General features: G+C 38.9%; 3 protein-coding genes across 3 annotated transcripts in view; all 3 read left to right on the forward strand.

The window, feature by feature from the left end:
* The window catches only part of tmem131l (transmembrane 131 like), a 33,213-nt gene extending 26,675 nt beyond the window's left edge, over nucleotides 1-6,538 (forward strand). Inside the window, exons 25-34 of the mRNA XM_071505714.1 lie at nucleotides 76-625; nucleotides 739-851; nucleotides 1,081-1,250; nucleotides 1,358-1,564; nucleotides 1,756-1,834; nucleotides 2,043-2,149; nucleotides 2,282-2,414; nucleotides 3,125-3,195; nucleotides 3,395-3,528; nucleotides 5,976-6,538. Coding sequence (XP_071361815.1) covers nucleotides 76-625; nucleotides 739-851; nucleotides 1,081-1,250; nucleotides 1,358-1,564; nucleotides 1,756-1,834; nucleotides 2,043-2,149; nucleotides 2,282-2,414; nucleotides 3,125-3,195; nucleotides 3,395-3,528; nucleotides 5,976-6,284 — 1,873 coding nt within the window. The 3' untranslated portion in view covers nucleotides 6,285-6,538. The remainder of the gene's footprint in view (nucleotides 1-75; nucleotides 626-738; nucleotides 852-1,080; nucleotides 1,251-1,357; nucleotides 1,565-1,755; nucleotides 1,835-2,042; nucleotides 2,150-2,281; nucleotides 2,415-3,124; nucleotides 3,196-3,394; nucleotides 3,529-5,975) is intronic.
* A 1,743-nt stretch (nucleotides 6,539-8,281) lies between these two features.
* Nucleotides 8,282-12,135, forward strand: LOC139636533 (toll-like receptor 2). The gene is made up of 2 exons (XM_071504677.1): nucleotides 8,282-8,501; nucleotides 9,611-12,135. Exon 2 carries the CDS (start codon nucleotides 9,620-9,622, stop codon nucleotides 12,017-12,019), a length of 2,400 nt encoding a protein of 799 aa, XP_071360778.1. The 5' UTR covers nucleotides 8,282-8,501; nucleotides 9,611-9,619; the 3' UTR covers nucleotides 12,020-12,135.
* Nucleotides 12,136-15,172: 3,037 nt separating this feature from the next.
* On the forward strand, nucleotides 15,173-16,935 carry LOC139636816 (protein PERCC1). The gene is made up of 2 exons (XM_071505166.1): nucleotides 15,173-15,408; nucleotides 15,514-16,935. Exon 2 carries the CDS (start codon nucleotides 15,529-15,531, stop codon nucleotides 16,375-16,377), a length of 849 nt encoding a protein of 282 aa, XP_071361267.1. The 5' UTR covers nucleotides 15,173-15,408; nucleotides 15,514-15,528; the 3' UTR covers nucleotides 16,378-16,935.
* Nucleotides 16,936-18,218: the final 1,283 nt, after the last annotated feature.

Below are 18,218 nucleotides of genomic sequence, written 5' to 3' on the forward strand. Positions count from 1 at the left end.
AGTCAAACATTGCGCATGGATTTTTTTCTGGTGTAAACATGCTTTGATGTATCTCTTTGTGTCTTGTTCGTGCAGTAAAACAAAAGGAAGTTGCAAGAGCTATGTGGACACCTGTCACACCTCTGATAAAGGTAAGGGGCGTGGCTCTCCAGCTTTGGCCAACAGCCCCACCCCACGTCCTCAATCCTCGAAGAAAGGCTCCTCAACTACCCCATCCCAACCACAAAAGAAACACAAGGTTTCACTTTATTACACAAAATACAAATCCAGCTCGTCCACAGCAGCAACTGGTGCTGTGACGATGGATGAAGAGCATGAAGACCTGACACCGGACGCCCCCTTGACCCCAGACGCTGATGTCTGCAACAACAATGAACCAGCTTTCATCAGTGAGCTGGATAAAAAGACATCCGCAGACTTTGAAGAAGACCCCCACAGCACTATAGAAGATGGAGTGCCAGCAGTTATGTTTCCCATGGAAATGCCTGCTGGTTTCCCAGATAACATCACATTGGGCCCAGGACCTAGACCAGGCCTGTTAGTGTGCAGTCCTGTAGAGAAGAGCTGCATTGAGCACTATGCAGAGAAGATCGACCCTGAGAAAAGGGACAGTTCTGAACTCGAGGTAAGAAAGGGGCTGCAGTTTACAAAGCCAATACCTATCACAAACAATATAATGTAATGATCTATGGGTATGAAAAAATAACCATCATCACTTTATGGTTTTGATCACTCCAGCTGAGAGAAGACGGCAAAGGCCAGAAAAAGAAAGTACCAAGCACGGAGACTGCGAATGCACCAGGGAATAATAAGGGAAAGAGGAGTCGCAGGAAGACAGAAAATATCTCCAGGTAGACCTCAATTTACCTACATTTTCATCTCTGAATCACCTAACATGAATTCTGATGTTTCATAGTAAAGTACTTTATGATACTGGTCTTTGTTGTATAATATTTAAAGAGTGAACAAAGAGCTACATCATATTCTTTCGTATTTAGTGAAACTAAATATGACAGACCATGTTATGAAGCACCAAACAATAAGATAAAATGTGTTCTGTTTGTGTGATTACTGCACTAGTGCTCCTGAGCACAATGTGCTAATGATGCCAGAGAGGGAGAAAGAGCCTGACTGGAAAACAGGTGACCGTAACATCAGTGGAACCCGCAACAGGAACCGCTGCTACAGCACTGCCAAGTCAGAAGCACTAAAGCCTGGACATAGTGCTGAGAGCCCCCTCAAACAAAACGGTGGGTAAACTCGAGCTGTCGCGGTTCTCTGCAGCTCTGCTGATTCAAGCACAACTGAACTATTGATTTTAATGTCACTGGCTTTTGTTGATTTTTTTTTTAAATAGGTGTCTGTCCTGTCCGCATTCGAAGAAAGTGTGCTACAGAGAGGCGTGGCGGTGGTGTGTGTGAGTCAGGCTCAGACTCTGGCAGCTCGTCAGGCAGTGTGAGGGCCAGCAGAGGGAGCTGGGGCAGCTGGAGCAGCACCAGCAGCATGGAGGGAGAGAAGGACCCCAGTGCCCGGACACATGCCTGCACTACCTCATCCAGAAAAAGTATGAATCTGATCTCAGATTTAAGTGCTGCAGTAATTCCCTCTTTTAATTTTGTAGTGACACTATTCTATGCAAATGGTTTCATAATTTTCCTAAGGTCAGGTGCATAACTGCAAAAATGGCCAGTAACTATAATTTTATATAAATAAATGATGATTTGCCTAATTTTGATACTTGTCTTGTTTTTATAGGGGACTCCATGCAGTACGGTGTCTACCCTGTAGAGAGAGACTGCTACCAGGCCATGAACACAAACTACAAGGCTCTAAGGTACTAAAGCAAACACCCACACTCAGGACAAATTTGTGAAGAGTAAAATAAAATATGATGTTTACATTATACACTTGTCACCATGGCCTGACCACTGGTGAAAATATCCAGATTATAATCAGTATTGACTAAAAGAGGACTGTGAATTATTATTTTTTTGTCATCCAATCCCTGTTTGACTTGTAATCTTTGCCTTCTCTCTGTTCAGCATGAACAGCTTGTACCGTAAAGACTTGTGCCAAAGCCCAGATCCCACAGCCTCCACCTTTGCCCCAAGTTTTGCTGCAGTTGCTGCAGGAGTGGACAGGAGCATGGGTAAAGAAATTCCCAGCAAACACATACTTGCTGTTTATTTAGAGAAAAAAATTAGATTGGCCAGTTTCTTCAACTAACAGAATTGTGCATGACTTCTGATTACTAATGGAAAGTTGTCATGTTCTCCCTTAGACCTATCCGGTCAGTATTTGCCTGAGGAGACGTGGTCGGCTCCATCCATACCCCTCACCAATGAGTTCAGATACAACACCACTGAGGCGCTACCCTACATACCTCAGCCAGCAACGACCGGCTCGTACAATGGGTAGGTGTTTGAAAACATGTTAGTTAAAGCTTCACTGCTTACAGTAAATTAGATATTTGTCTGATATAAAAGGGGTTCTTGGTAGTGACAAATTCAGTACCAGCAGATAGACACTTACTTATTTGTCAGATAGACAGATATATAACAACACATAATTGCTAATGTTGCTACAGGACTACGAAGTGAATGAGAATTATTTGCCAACCTTTGCCACAGTAACCACAGCTTTTTGTGGGTTTTCTCTCCCCCAAGTGCCAAAAAATCAGTTGCAGCTTTAAAGAAGGCTAAGTTTGCCATTTTTTTTGCAATTTACACATTGTGTTAGCAGAATGATTAAGTGAAAATAATTAATCAATGGTAAATCATTGGTCTTTCGTGACAAAATAAACAGAAAAAATTTAATAGAATTTTTTTGTGTTAATCTCCTAAATGAACATTTCTGTGGTTGTGGTTAAGGTCTGTATTCATCTCAAAACTCTATTTCAATGATGCAACTTAACCCCTCTGTTTAAACAGCATTACTAACTGCTAAAATAACTTTATTAGTGAGCGCAGAGCTCTGTCCTGACATGGTGCTGATAATAGTTTATAGTTTGAATAATTACCTTCCCAGTGCTGCAGCAGTATCTCTGTGTGTCTGTAGATCAGTGTTAGAGTTTTATCTGTCCCTGTTTAAACCGTTGGATAAGATGTTTCCTTGTTTCCTGCAGGTTTACTTGGAGTAGTTCCAACAGCCATTGCAACAGTCCCTACACCTACAGTGAGGAAGCCAACTACATAGGTACAAGCTGATGATGTGCAGTTTACTCGATTGAGTTTTATATTCATATTACACTTTGTATAATGTCTCATTTTAATGAAAAGGAAAGTGGTATGAAATTAAATCACTTGAAACTTTTACTGCAGCAGGCATTGACATTTCATCCTTAAGGTTTCTGTGGATTCAAGCTCAGCATTTGTTTGCTCTAATCATTTTGTAGGTAACGGAACATTTTCCAGTGGTTTTCCTGCTCAGGAGAGCCAGAACACACACAGCAATCAGACCAGCTGGAGTGAGGAACAGCCTCAGGAATCGCCCTCAACCTGGGACACAGCAGCCTGTGTGGGCAGCAAGGTGACCACTCGCAATACAAACCTCAAACTAAGGGATCTGGCTGCTGACCTGCTGCAGCAAAACATAATTTAACAAAGTCGGGATGGGGGGGGGGGGGGGGATTTACAGCTATGGCATAAGGTTGCAACTAATATTTATTTTCATGATTGATTCATTTGGTGATTATTTTCTTGATAATTAAATGAAATATCATAAAATGGCAAAGAAAATGCCTGTTAAAGTTTTCTGGAGCCCAAGATGATGTCTTCAGATGTTTCGTTTTGCCCAATAACAGTCCAGAATTCAAAGATAGTATGTTTAGTGTCATGTATAACACAGAAGATCTTCACATTTGAGAAGCTGCAGAAATTAAAATAATGGCACTTTTACTTAAAAATTACTACAACTATTATTTGATTATCATAATAGGTTCAGATTACTTTTCTTTCACTCGATTGATCGTTGCAGTTCTGGTTTGTTGTGGTCCGGGTACAATGTAGTCTCCTATTCTTCCAGGCTGCATGCTTATTGATAATTTTTTAACAAACTTTGAGCTGAGCGAAATGAACATCATTCTGCATATCCATGTTTGTGATGATTACTTTCTCACAAATCATTACAATTATTGGAATGAAGTGTCAAGATTATGGTTTAGAGAAAAATTTATGATTGATATTGCCCAACTTTTGGACTTACTTCACATAAACCGCAAGATTACAGCACTGAGAGAAATTTCCCCAATCAGCGGACATTTCCATTTAAATATAGATGTACAGGATGTGGTTAAAGTCTGGAGATGAACAAAATAAATGCAGTGGGTGAAAAATATGACGGTTAAAATCATTATATAAATGGAACACAGTGTGAAACAACACTAAATCTTAAACATTACTGTACATTAGCACTATCTTAAGGCTACATTATAAACACTAAATGGGTAGAGACCATGGGGAAATGGTTTAGCAGTTTCTCACACAACTGATTGTGCTGTGATCACAGTGTAATCAGAATATTAGTATTGGCACAGAAGCTTCTTCTCTGTTTCAACTCATGTACCTTTTAGAGGAAGTTCTCAGGTCTTGCACGTCACTTCATCACTTCACTCTCAGAACAGAAATGGGGAACAAGCGGATGTGCTTTAATAGTCTTATGAAAAGGGGTGTCATAAATTCGTAAATAACTAACTTCTCCTTTTTACGAAGCTGCTATGGTGCTTCATCTTGCACCATGTGGCGTGCACTTCACATGCAGTTTCTCTCATGTTACCTGTGAGCTGTAACTGTCAGCCAATATTGTCCTGGCACAGATAAACCAGTGTTGGTGTGCATGTTGGTAGATATGCAGAAAGAAATTGCAGAACATAAATATTTTTTAAAACTGCAAATGTACCTATGTACCACCTCTGTTTTTCGTGATTCTAAATTTATTTGTGGTTTTTGCAATTGCAAAAATAGAAGTTTATATAATTATTGATTTTTAAGAGTGGGTTTCAGAATTTAGCATCATTATATAACATTATGTTTAATCTTGTTGTGTAATCTTGTCAACAGCACTTTATTGACATCTGTAAAATGTGCAGTCTCAGCACAAAGCTCTCAAATTTTAATCAAAATTAATGGATGCTTACCAAAACTTTTTGTTCCCAAAAACCTAGTTATATGTTTGTTTTGAAAACTGACTGGCTGTTATACAGTATTATCAGATTTTTTATGCAATACATTTATTATTTATTTTTTTCTAATATTTTATTTTGTTTCATTCATGTATTTTTACTCTCAAATATTAGCCTTAAAAGTCTAAAAGGTAAGCATCAACATTCAAGTATCTGTTGAGCTTAAAGCTAATGAACTAAGGTAATAATTGTAGAAAATTGCTTGACAAACAATGAGGAACTGCATCTGGTAGAAATACATTTAATGGAAAATGAGGGCACAGTAAAATACATTTCTAGATTATAAATGTTGCAGGTTGCAGACAACAACTTGTTGTCATCAACAAGGCTTAAATATTTTTTTATCAAAATTTCTTGAAGGAATAAACTTTATTTTAGGATTTATTTTTGTGGTATTTTTGACTTGGAATCTATGCATATTGAAACAGATCCCCATCTGCAGTCAAAAACAAAGTCTTTACCGCTAGTTGCTATGACACAGGAAGACAAAACTTTTCTGCTGAAGATGGGGAGAAACTTTGCTGTCTTTAGAAGAAGGAAGGTCATTTTATTTATGCTGAAAAGGAGAAATGAGATTTAAAAGCTGTGAAATGACAACCAGCTCACCACTGCAAACATCCAATGGTAGCAGAACACAGTAGCAGGTACGGTTAGAAAATGTCAAGGAAGAATAATATTGGGATACTGCGTCTTTAGACAGCTGTGCACAGTAGCACCTGAACATACAAACTAAAGCAACAGTAGGTCAGAAAAGTAGCTTAAAAGTTCATGTTTTCCCTCTTTTCATCCTTCACAGCCATACTTCTCGGGTACCCGCAGCCTCTCCCCCATGTCCAGCCTGTTTGGATCTATCTGGACGCCTCAGAGCGAGCCCTACCAGAGCCACTTCCAACCTGAGCGATCAGCCCCAATGTCCCCTGTGTCCCCCATCACCCCTCCTCACTCTCCCTTCAGCCGGGAGCCGGAGGGGACCTGCAGACCAATCCAGTACTCCAGCTTCAACCCGTTTGGCCCGCACATGAACCTTGACATATGGAACTCATCTTCCAACCGCAGCTCCAACTCACAACTCTCCAACGACTCTGGCTACTGTGGAGATGTTTAAAACACGAAAAGAAAAAAAAACAGCAAACCTTAACAATAATGGCAAACATGTAAAACATGATATGTAAAAGAAAGGAAATAAAAATGAATGTTCTTTTATTATTATTGGGGAAAATGTGAATATTCCTTTTCTTTTATGTTCCCATTTTCAAATGTTAAATGTTGTGAGAGGTTAACCCTTTTGTTGTATATTTTTCTAGATGTTTTGCAGTTTTGATCATAGAAAATAAAAAAAAAAAAGGTTTTCTACTTGAACAACATTTCAGTCTTCTTTATTACATAATTTACTTGGCAGGTATTCCTTTTTAACTGCCATGTAACATATGATAGAATCAATTGTCCAAACCCCTGAGTTCAACTGTCACTGCTTGGTTTTGTTTTATCCTCTGCATCATTTTCCACAGACCAGTGGTCAGTCTAAAAAATTCAGGTAAAACACATTATACCGCGATAATAGCATCAAAACCGTGCAAGATGTACTCATGAAACTTTACAGGTGTGTAGTTGAGAACAAGATGAAGGCATAGTTCAAAGATGTGTGTGGTCCGCCCCATGAGTACTGAGTATTGATGTGATTATGAAGTAATGACATCAGAATGTTGACAGGCATCGCAGCTGGTGTGATAAATCGCAGGATGATCTCTAGTTTGATTTGATATTGTCATGAACAATATACAAACATTAAACAAACGGAAACAAAAAAAAACTTTTTTGAGTAGTAGAAAATCATAACAAAAGAACACATTGAATTCAACATGCGGCCTAGACATGCAAAAACAAGAACAGCAAATGAAATAAAGTTTGAATAACATTTAATACAATGGAGGAGTTATGCATAAAACTGACATGATATCACATAATCCAGCTAAAATATGGTTTATACATTAGACTCTGCATCTTTCAAACTCCATTTTATTATATTATATATTCATTATATTATAGTGTCAAAGCCCCAACTGACACACCCCAGTGAAATTCAAGGTCTGTTTGTCCCAGAGCCTCAAAAGACAAAATAAAATAAATAATAATTAACTGGTCCTGATGTGTTCCCTTTCAAAGTCTGAGATAATTAAGTGATAAGTTCTCAGTGTGGACATTTGTAACTGTCTTAGAATTCATTCTTTATGAAATATTGAGAGCAAATTTCATGCCAATCTGGCAATTAGGCCCTGTTCAGACCTGTTTTAACATGCGTCTTCAGTGATCCAATCGCAAGCGGTCAGCTCTAAGTATGTCAGTTCACACCTGGCTTTAAAATCTATTTCCACATGAGTCTCGAGTGACCACTTGATTGTATCTCACTTCCCTGCTTTATATGCTAATATACTTGTGAGCAGTAATCCAGATATCTTCTGGTACTCTATGGATGCACAGTTCTTATACACTGAGTAAGTATCAGCTCCCATACTAACCTTATTACTTTAAATACAAGTACAGTTGGCCACAGACAGGTTTTTGGTGCCACAGCATAACTGGCTTTGTGTTACCTATCCAAATTAGTTGTACAATGTGAAGTCTATACTGTAGGTTTTAATTTGGGGAAAACATTGATGGTCTGTGCCAGCAAATACCCAGACTTTACAAATACATCAACAGTCTATCAAGCAATCCTTTTTGGCAAAACGAGTATGGAAACAAAGTTGTACTTGCAGATATAGCTGTAGTCCAAAGATTGATAGATAGCTAATCGTATGACACTACCAGTGTGAGACCCCATTGAAAAAACTGTGTTCACTAGTTGTATTTTCCTCAACTATATAGTTACAGGTCTGCTATTCAAATACTGTGCACATCCTTCCATCAGTTGTTAATCCTCCTTTCCCAGTGCAAGAATTGAACTGGTGCATCTGACACTATAAATGATTCTGATTAGTTTTTCCTGTCTGTCACTGTAGGGAAGTTTCATTTGCTGTAGGTGCTGAGAACTTCAAAAATCTGAGGAACTTCATGCTGTTTTTGTTTGTCAACACAGAACTGAAGTGTGAAGTTAGCCAAACCACATCCTTCCCTCATCAAATCCCAAAACTGTGCCAAGAAACAGACGCTCTACTTCCCAGTATGACAGAATAAAAACGCTGCTATATGGGGAAATAGTTTGCAAACTAGAGAAGTGATACAGAATATATCTGAATCGGTGACTACATACTTTTGTCATGCGGTGACTGCACTGAAGAAGGACAAGAAATTTCAGCTGCAAGCAAAACACAGGCTCATTGAGGTATTTTCACTTTATTTTCAGTACCTACTCTATCATGCTCTCATTTCCTGCAGGACTATTTACTCTCTAAACATTCTCAGTGTGTGACTTTTTAAAATCTATTATAGATCAATTAATTTTATGTGTTTAAATGATGCACTTAAAACTCAAAAAAAAAAAAAAAAATTTTTTAATCTGACATTTTCATAATAAAAAAAAAAAGAAAAAAAAAAGCCATTTAACATCACCAATACCTTGAAATTGAAATTTGCATGAATTCATTGTTAGGTTACAATACATAGATATTCAGTGGAAATTTTAAGTAGCATTAAGTATTAAATTCGGATTGGGTGGCAAAGATGCATTAATTTCTAGTAATCAAAGAGTATAACTGTCTGGTGTTTTAAATTAACGTGCCAATCTTAACAGTGAGGCTCACTGTAGCCAAAGAGCTTTGGACGTGTTATTTACGCAAACAGTTAACTAAGATAGATAAATGCAGTATCTTGTCAGTGAAAACAAACTTAATTTTAAATGTGTTTGATATTTTCAAAAATCTGGCCATTCTGCTGGAACATACAACATGTCAGGTATTTCACCTTAAACACTGAAGAACGACATAACTACCCCTACAACACACTCCAAACTGCAATACAGTATTGTACATGCTGGCTCACTTGAACATATTCATGTTATTGGTTACACCTGTGTTTTTCCTTCTGTGATAAGTCAAAAAGTTTGCTGTGAAAAAAACCCCAAAACAAAACTATATTTTACAGAAAATAAATGCAGCTATTATGGGAAAAATAATTATCTGTGGTGCACTTCCTCCTCAAAGGAGCTGAGACATCATTTATTTTACACACAATCTTCATTTGCATTTTTAATATTCATATCAGGTGATGTAGGGTTAGTTTGATAAATATGACCACTTTTACTCGAGCAACACCATAAGGTCGACATTTATGATTTGGAGTGAAATGTCTCGAAAGCTCTTTGACTCGTTGCCGTTAGCGTTCAGCTCAAAGCCCCACTGTGCCTAAAGACACGTTAATGGACTTGCTAGCATGTCTCAACAGATCTGAGGAAAAGGCCTGATGGTTGCTTTTCTTGTTTTCTGTGTTTTACAGGAAGTCAAGATGAAAATCCTGTCCTCTGTCATGTTCATCCTTCTGCTAATGCATCAAAGCTTTTCACTTTCCACACCTCAGTGTCAAATCCGTGAGCAAACAGTGTGTAACTGCTCAAGACAAAACCTGACGACAGTCCCTGCAGCCCACTCAAAGCTCATCACTGAACTCGACATCTCGTTCAACGAACTGGAGACAATACAGAAAGATGATTTTCTTGCCTATGCCCATTTAAGGTCTTTGATCATGACTAGTAACAAAATCAAAACAATCCAGGAACAAGCATTTGACCCGCTGGTTAATTTGGAGAAACTGGACCTGTCTTTGAACCGACTGGATACATTGTCTGCTGGATGGTTTCAAAACCTCTTTTCCCTTCAGTACTTGAATCTTTTGGGAAACAAATACGAAACATTGGGTCAAGGCAATCTGTTCCAACCACTGAAGAAATTAAAGACCCTATGTGTTGGGGGACCTCACCTTCAGTCTGTCAATAAAAGTGACTTTTCGGGGCTTAGTGGTCTCGAAGAGCTGTATTTTGATGGGAGAAACCTACTGCACTATGCAGAAGGAAGTTTGAGACAAATTGGGCCTGTTAGCAATGTGACACTTGGTCTGAATGGTCCATTTTCCCAAAATCTAGCACTTGTATATGTCTTACTGTCTGATGTTGTGCACCCAAACACAACTCTGACTTTCACTGACACAGTGTTCTTCTTAGGGCATCAAATAAATCCTTTAAGAGTGGCCCACGACCGTGGACCAACAGGTCTTATTTTTAAAAATGTTACCATGACGTTTGCAGCTTTTATGAAAATTATAAATTTGCTACCATCCTCTAATATAACTATGTTTGCACTTGAAGATGTAACATTTTTCTTATTATTTTTGACTAACATTCCGCCAATTCCAGACATGGAGCATTTGGAGGTGGTTTTCCTCAAAAATGTGGTCATCCCTCAATTCTACAATTTTCCAGCCCTCTTTTTCTTGAAGCCACAACTCAGTGGGTTGCGAAGGTTGTCTGTGCTAAACTCCGAATTGTTTGCCATTCCCTGTGAAACCTCTAATGATCTCGCAAAGCTGGAGTATTTAGATATCAGTGACAACCTTTTAACTGATATTACACTGAGAGAAATGATGTGTGACGGCAACGGTGTCCTTTGGAATCTGCAAACCTTCAATGTCAGCAGAAATGACCTACGCTTAATCAACAGCCAAGTCTTCACCAAACTAGAAAATCTTAAAAACATTGACATGAGTGGAAATGTGTTTCATAGTATGCCTGAGATTTGTTACTGGCCACCGAATCTTAGATCCTTAAAACTTGCATCAGCACATTTAACACAGGTGACCTCTTGTCTGCCAGAAAGTTTGCACATCCTTGACCTATCAGACAATAAATTACACGTGTTCAACATCAGACTACCTTCTCTCACAGAGTTAAACCTCTCTGGCAACAAGATTTATAGTTTGCCTGATGGTAGTTTATACCCTCGTCTTTTATCTATCTCCATTCAAAACAACAACTTACAGACATTGAGCAGTAATAATCTAAATAATTATAGTAATCTGAGGAGTCTGGAGGCTGCTGCTAACACATACATCTGTTCATGTAAATTTGTAGCGTTCATGACAAGTGACTTGATGAAACATGGAGTAATTGAAGATGAGACCTCGTTGTACATCTGTGAATCCCCTGATGCCGTGAGAGGACAGAGAGTAGCAGACGTGAGGTTGTCAGTGTTTGAGTGCCACAGGGCTTTATCTTTTTCTTTACTCTGCTCAGGCATCCTGGTAGTGTTTCTGCTCTTGGTGCATTTGTATCAAAAGTACAGCATTGGGTGGTATATAAAGATGACATGGGCCTGGCTGAAAGCTAAGAAAAAGCCAAAACTGAAAAAGGGAGAGCTTCAGTACGACGCCTTTGTTTCCTACAGTGAGATGGACTCTGGTTGGGTGGAAGCGCATCTGCTCCCGGAGCTGGAGCAGTCCGAGCCCCCTCTCCAACTCTGCCTTCACAAAAGAGATTTTCTACCTGGAGGATGGATTATAGACAACATCATGGACGCCATTGAGAAGAGTCACAAAACACTCTTCATCATTTCGCAGCATTTTGTCAGGAGTGAATGGTGCAAGTACGAGCTGGACTACACCCATTTCAGATTGTTTGACCAAAATGACGACACAGTTGTACTGATTCTGTTGGAGCCCATTGACAAAACGACCTTCCCCAAGAAGTTCTGTAAGCTGCGGAGAGTCATGAATAACCGGACGTACTTGGAGTGGCCTGATGATGACAACCAGATCGCCGGGTTCTGGCAGAGTTTGAGAACAGCTATTAAAAGACCTGTGAATGATAACGCTGGGGTAAATATAGTCTATCGGGATGGGAATGTGATGTTTTAAATTTTAAATACAGTATGTATGCGACTTTTAAAAGCATTGCTGTGTCACTGTCAGTTGTTAAATGCCTAAGAATGGATTGTCTCATTAAAATGTCCGTGAGCAGCACTCTTCCTCAATATTTGTTGTGTCCATCCATCCTTTCTTCAAGCTGTTTATCACGTTCAGGGGCTGGAGCTGATCCCAGCACACATAGAGGGAAGGCAGGGAAACTTGGGGTTGCCATACTTGATGTTTCCATAACAACATTAGAAGATGCACCTTTTTTTTTTACCTGATTTACTTGGATGTTTGTTGTAAATCTATACATGATGTGACTGAGGTTAGTACATACTGTATGTGCTTTTAGTTTAAGTGCTGAGCAAAACCTAATTTAATTTTCACTTATTTTTATAGTAACAATGCCTCAAATTTCTGTGAGAAGGGTCAAAACCAAAGAGTCAAACCAGAACAGAAAAAACAGAGTGTATGATTACAAACATGGCAACTAATGAAAGCTAAATATTTTCTCAGTGTCAGCTGGAAGTTTAAAAAAAAAGTGTAAAGGTTGTGGTACAACTTGTTCAGCAGCCATTGTGAAGTGACATCGCTTTAAAGTGAAGTGATATTTTTGTCAGCAGGTTCTTGAGTAAAACACATGTAGTGCAAAAATATGCAAAGACAGCAAATTAAACGGTCACTTCAGGACCACCAGTGTTTTACTGATGAAGACTCATCTATAAAATTGAACTTATATCAATTTGTTGCACAGTTCAGTGCAGCACAAACGATTGGATTTTCTTGTTACCTAGTATTAAATGCAGTGCAAATGTGAAGTTAATAAATGAGAGATACAAGCTGAATTTATAGATATGCATCACCCATTACATCAAAATGAGTTGCTAATCATTAATCAGCTATAGAACAATGCTTGTATATGAAGCTTAACTTTGCAAAGTTTGGACAAGCAGCCACACTACAGTACCTACGGCTATGTTTATTACACATCTACTACACTAATATTTGCGTTTATATTTCTAATATAGAGAAACCTACTTGATCTTTACTCTCTCTATATAAACAGACAGACTTACACCTATCAGAAATGATTGATTAAGTACGTAAAGAGTTTTCCTTTTCTCTGGAATATTGATTTAACAATTGTAGCTTGAATAATTTTACACTAATGCTTTCAATTTAATGTGATGAATTACATATGAATTAACATATAAGACAAATCTGAAAAGTGTATGTGTGTGTGTATGAGTGTGTGTGTTCTGTGTGTTCATGTGCTTGTGTGCCTAAAAACGTGTGTAATTCATTGTCAGGCTCTTGAGAGCTGACATATTGCAGCTATTGATCTTTAGCCCTAAAATCAACACAGAAGCCAGGATACTGATGACAGGCAGGCCAGGGGAGCCAGGGTGTCCTGATAACACACACACACACACTAACACACAAACACATTAATGCTCGACATGCACATGTGTACAGAGTTACAGATGTCCATAAAGGTCAGTAAAATCTGGTGGAGTGCAGGACTTAATCAACAGGACTTCATCAAGTCTTTTTTTTTTTTGTGATTGACACATATTATATACATGCAGATACACCACTCATACATGTTGTACAATACGATGACGTGAGCTTTTCTACCAAAAGCAACTGCTGAATCCTACAAAACTGTAATTTAAAGTTTAAGAACGATCTCACTGTTTTCAAAGTTCTTGAATATGTCTGATTAAATTCTGGTTAAATGCAAATAAACTGATACATAATACATAAAATGTGCTTCATTTAGTAAAATGGCGCAGCTGTGACAACATGGTGTCACATGTTTAAATATTTCACACAGCTGCATACCAGCTAGTATGAGAACATGTAGATACAGAATATAGTAACAGGTTTATTTTATGAAAACCATATTTTTTTTAGTTCAGTTAGTAAACATCAGTAAGTATGTTTCTCTTATTGGATAGTATATCTCATAATTCTCCACTTATTAATTTGGATTTTTAAATAATAAGACTAATAGTAAACTAATAAGAATCATTAAACTTTTAATAACTATATATATATATATATATATATATATTTCTGGAAAGCTTATTCTCTCTCTATTTGTTCAGTTTTAAATTATAAATGTGTGTAAATAATAAGCACATATTTGCATGTTGTGCAACTACTAGAAAAAGTCTTCATGCACCAACTAGAAAATAACAGTTAATAAGCCACTTTGTTGCACAGGGTGACTTTTTCTTACATTACGATGAATATGAGCACTGTAGTTTCTCACATTCACCACCCTGCTGCTGGAAATACTCACTAGAGCACAGACTGTGTATTAATCTACTGCTGAGAAAATGTACTCCTGTTTTAGGAACGTGTGCTAAACAACTTCAGGATTTTTGCCTTTTTTCAAAATAAAACCTTTCTGTGTGATTCCACACAACCCCGGCCCATCCCGCACTGGATTAAAAGGCACTGCTATTTTGCAAAACATGTATCCTGTGGTTGTAAACTCACCGTAACTGGTTCATTTAAATGTTTCACATGTGAACAGCCAACCCAGTCTTTGTACCTTATAGATATTTACATTTACAATATCTGTTTTTTCTCAGTAAAACAGTAAAAGAGACAATAGAAAATCAGACACAGCACGTTGAACAAATTTGACAAACCATCCCTTTTAGACAGCAGCTGGTAAAAAATCTCAGATGGGCACACAGAGCTAAATGAAATAGGACATAATTCTCAGTACCATTTTTTACTTTAGTTCTGCTCTTTTGAAAGTGGGCCGGCCGTTGGGCAGCTTGACATGATTAATGCTTGTGAGTTGTGATGTTTTTAAAAAGAAAAACATTACAGTGCATCATGTGTTGTGGCGAGCCGTGTCTGACCAGCTTGTACTGTATCTCTGGTGTTGTTGGTGACGAGTGGTGGGCTGATGTCAGTTCAGAGTGTTCCCCTTTAGAAGTCAAAACAGCATATGATTTGATTTCATGCTCTTTTATCCTTTAACTAGCCTGATAACAGGGACGGAAAAGGCAATGATGTGTATGTGTGTGTGTGTGTGTGTGTGTGTTTGTGTGTGTGTATAACAACTCTCCATCATCCCCTAGCAGAGGATCCATTAGCCTTGGACCCCCTCCCCGGTTGCCCAGTGATAAAGTAAACAAAGCGTGTTTGACCAATCCGGCGGGCAAATATTTGTTCTGGAAGCTGCCTCATCCGACAGGAGACACACACACGTCTGCAGTCGTGAGATGAGGTATATATACAGTGAGAATCCTACTGGACCAGTGTTACATACGCACACACAAGCAGCAAAGTGGATCCATCAGTGAGCCAGGCCAGACCATTTCCTGGACACAGACTCACCTGAACCTGGCAGCTCAGTCGAACTTCCCTAGGTAATAAAACGTTAAGTTTTTCAACCATTTTTAACATTTTATTGTCAACAAACTGGATTTCCTGTGAGATTCTTACCTTTTCTCTTCTGTAATTGTCTCCTCCAGTGTTAATAAACCAACATGGCGGCAGGCGTCATCAGGAACTTCCTTGTCCAGGCCCCAACTCCAGCCTACTTCCCCCTGATTTTCCAGCACTCTCTTTGCAAAGATGATGAAGAAGAAGAGAAGCTGGAGGAAAAGCCAGAGGAGAGGGAAGATGAAGAGGAGAGAGAAGAAGAAGAGGAGGAGGATGAAGAATCTGAAGCTCAGGAGGAAGAAGAAGAATGTTTAGAGGAGGTTTTTCTAAACCCGGACCACTATGCTTTGGATGTGACCAAGCAGCTGTTGAGGTTTGCTGACCTCATCAGTCGTGATGTTCAGCGGTATTTTGGTCACTGCTCTGGTGACCAAGAGGCTTGTGACATCTACAGCGACTCCATCTCCGTGACAACCAGCGGGCGTCTGCGTTACTATGATGACCTGCTGAGAATAGCGAGAGCAGGGAGTCCAGAGGAGCGAGAGAACAGCTTTGCAACTTGCACTGATCATCAAGGAGTTGGGGTTGCTAAGGGCAACAACAGCTTGGGGCCCCTGGCTGAACTGTTCAACCACAGGGGCCCGAGTCTAGGCCGCAGCCAACCAATGATCAAGCGGCATCTTCCACTAAGTTTCTGGACTGAACCTATGCCCTGCTGCTCTCTGGGCAGTTTCACTAACACACCTGACGTCACACACACAAACAGTGACACACCTTCACAGGACGGCACTCACACAGACGCTAACCCACACATGCACTATAATGCACTCACACACCACAGTACACACACCCTCGACAACAATCAGCCAGACTTCAGTGACTTGCTGGCAAACTGGGATCCGAACCCAGAGCTCACACACACACTGACAGAAAACACACACATGCAGCATTAAAGCTCTAAAGTTCTGGCCCTACATGTGCCTACGTCCTTGGCCCAAGTCTGGCCTGCTGTTATCCTGTGTGTGCACCAGAATCGGTCCAGATGTGGAAGTAGCATCTTACAATCATGCAGTGTCTGGGCCAGATTCTGAAGCAGGTGTATACTGGGTCAGAGGAAAAAACATGTGGCACAGATTGATTTCGCTATCTGGGTGATGGGACTGACAGCTGAGTGTAAGAAAAGACTTCATTCATATCCTTCACAGTTTTGATACACATTTGCAAAATGTTTAATAAAAAGGAAAATAACAGGAAACAGTTCATTTGCTGTGCACAGTTTTCTTCTGCTTTTTTAAAGGGTCAGTTCACCCAAATACTAATAAACATTGTCTCCAGTCATGCAAACAGTTTCTATTATCTGTATGCAGGTTTGAGTTATGTGTCTCTGAGATTTCACTGTTGCCCCACTACAACAACTCCGGAAAATTTAAACAATTCAACGGCAACAAGCCTTTCCAGAGTGGCTCAGTGACTTCACACCGAGTTGATTTCACTGCTGTTTCACTCCCAAACAGACACAATGACTGTTGACAGTAAGGTCTGTGTATTATACAGAGTAACTGGGACATTTTTCATGCAAAGATAAGACTGTCAATCTGCAACAACCTCCATATAAAGTTGTGTAATTAAGTCCTTTAAGTTGCACTTTTTTTATTATGCGTGAAAAACCCTGCTCTCAGAATAGTTGAGCCTGTTTATTATCCACTTGTTTCAAGTATTTTCTAAAATCAGTTTTCGATTGTCTTGTCTAGAGATAGAGATAATAAGACAGGACATAGCCTACTTACACAAGCTAAATTGCCAACCCCTGAAAAGCCTGTTTTTGCTGAACTCCAGTGGTTGAACTCACCTTGCTGCAGTCACGCACAGGTACTCCGGGACCACGTGACACCACTGTTGGGTGTGGTTGCAGGTGCAGCAATGTGCAGCTGTAACCACACCCAACTACAGCCATTGCTGGTAGTGGTGGAGAGAATGGAGTATTCAGATTCTTTTATTAGAGCAAGAGGTACTAAAACCACACAGTAAAAATACAAGTAAAAGTTCAGTTTTGAAAATGTCACTAAAGTATGTGTATCATTAGTGCTATACTTAAAGTATCAAAAGTAAAAGTACTCACTACATTACATTGTTATTACTGATGTGCATAACCAGCATCTTACTGTTGTAGCTGCTCAAGGTGGAGTTCATTTGTAACTTTTTAGCTTTTAATACAGAACTATGATTATTTTCATTATTGATTAATTGATTGATTGTTTGGTTTGTAAAACTTCAGAAAATAGTTGGAAGTGATACAAATACATTAAAATCATATAAATAATTAAAATGCTAATTGTCACCATTGAGGAACTGGAACCATGATAAGTGAATTAAAAGGTTACCAAAATAGTTGCCAATTCTTTGTCAATTTCAGCTCCATGTACAGTTGGGTATTTTTATCTATAAGAGAGGATTTTCTTTTATATCATTTTGATATGTGACATGTAAAATCTTTATCTGTAAAGTAACCAGTAATTACAGCTGTCAGATAAATGCAGTGCAGGTACAAAGGAACATTAAAAAAATGCTCTAGTACTATACAAGTACCTCAAATTTGTGCTTAAGTTTGGTAGTTGAGTAAATGTGCTTATTGCTGCTACTAGTTACTTTCCACCAGTGGATGCTAGTTGTGGTCAGAGGTGAAACAAGGTTAAAACATTGAACCAGAGGTGGCAGTGGTGGCAAGTTACTGTTTAGGCTGGTTTCTCCCCCAACCTGATGGAAGTGCCCCTCTATTTTATTTAAAGTATTTTAT

This window comes from Trachinotus anak, unplaced genomic scaffold (assembly GCF_046630095.1).
Source record: "Trachinotus anak isolate AG129_WGS33_773 ecotype Australia unplaced genomic scaffold, CSIRO_AGI_Tana_v1 ptg000019l, whole genome shotgun sequence".
Classification (NCBI taxonomy): Eukaryota; Metazoa; Chordata; class Actinopteri; order Carangiformes; family Carangidae; genus Trachinotus; species Trachinotus anak.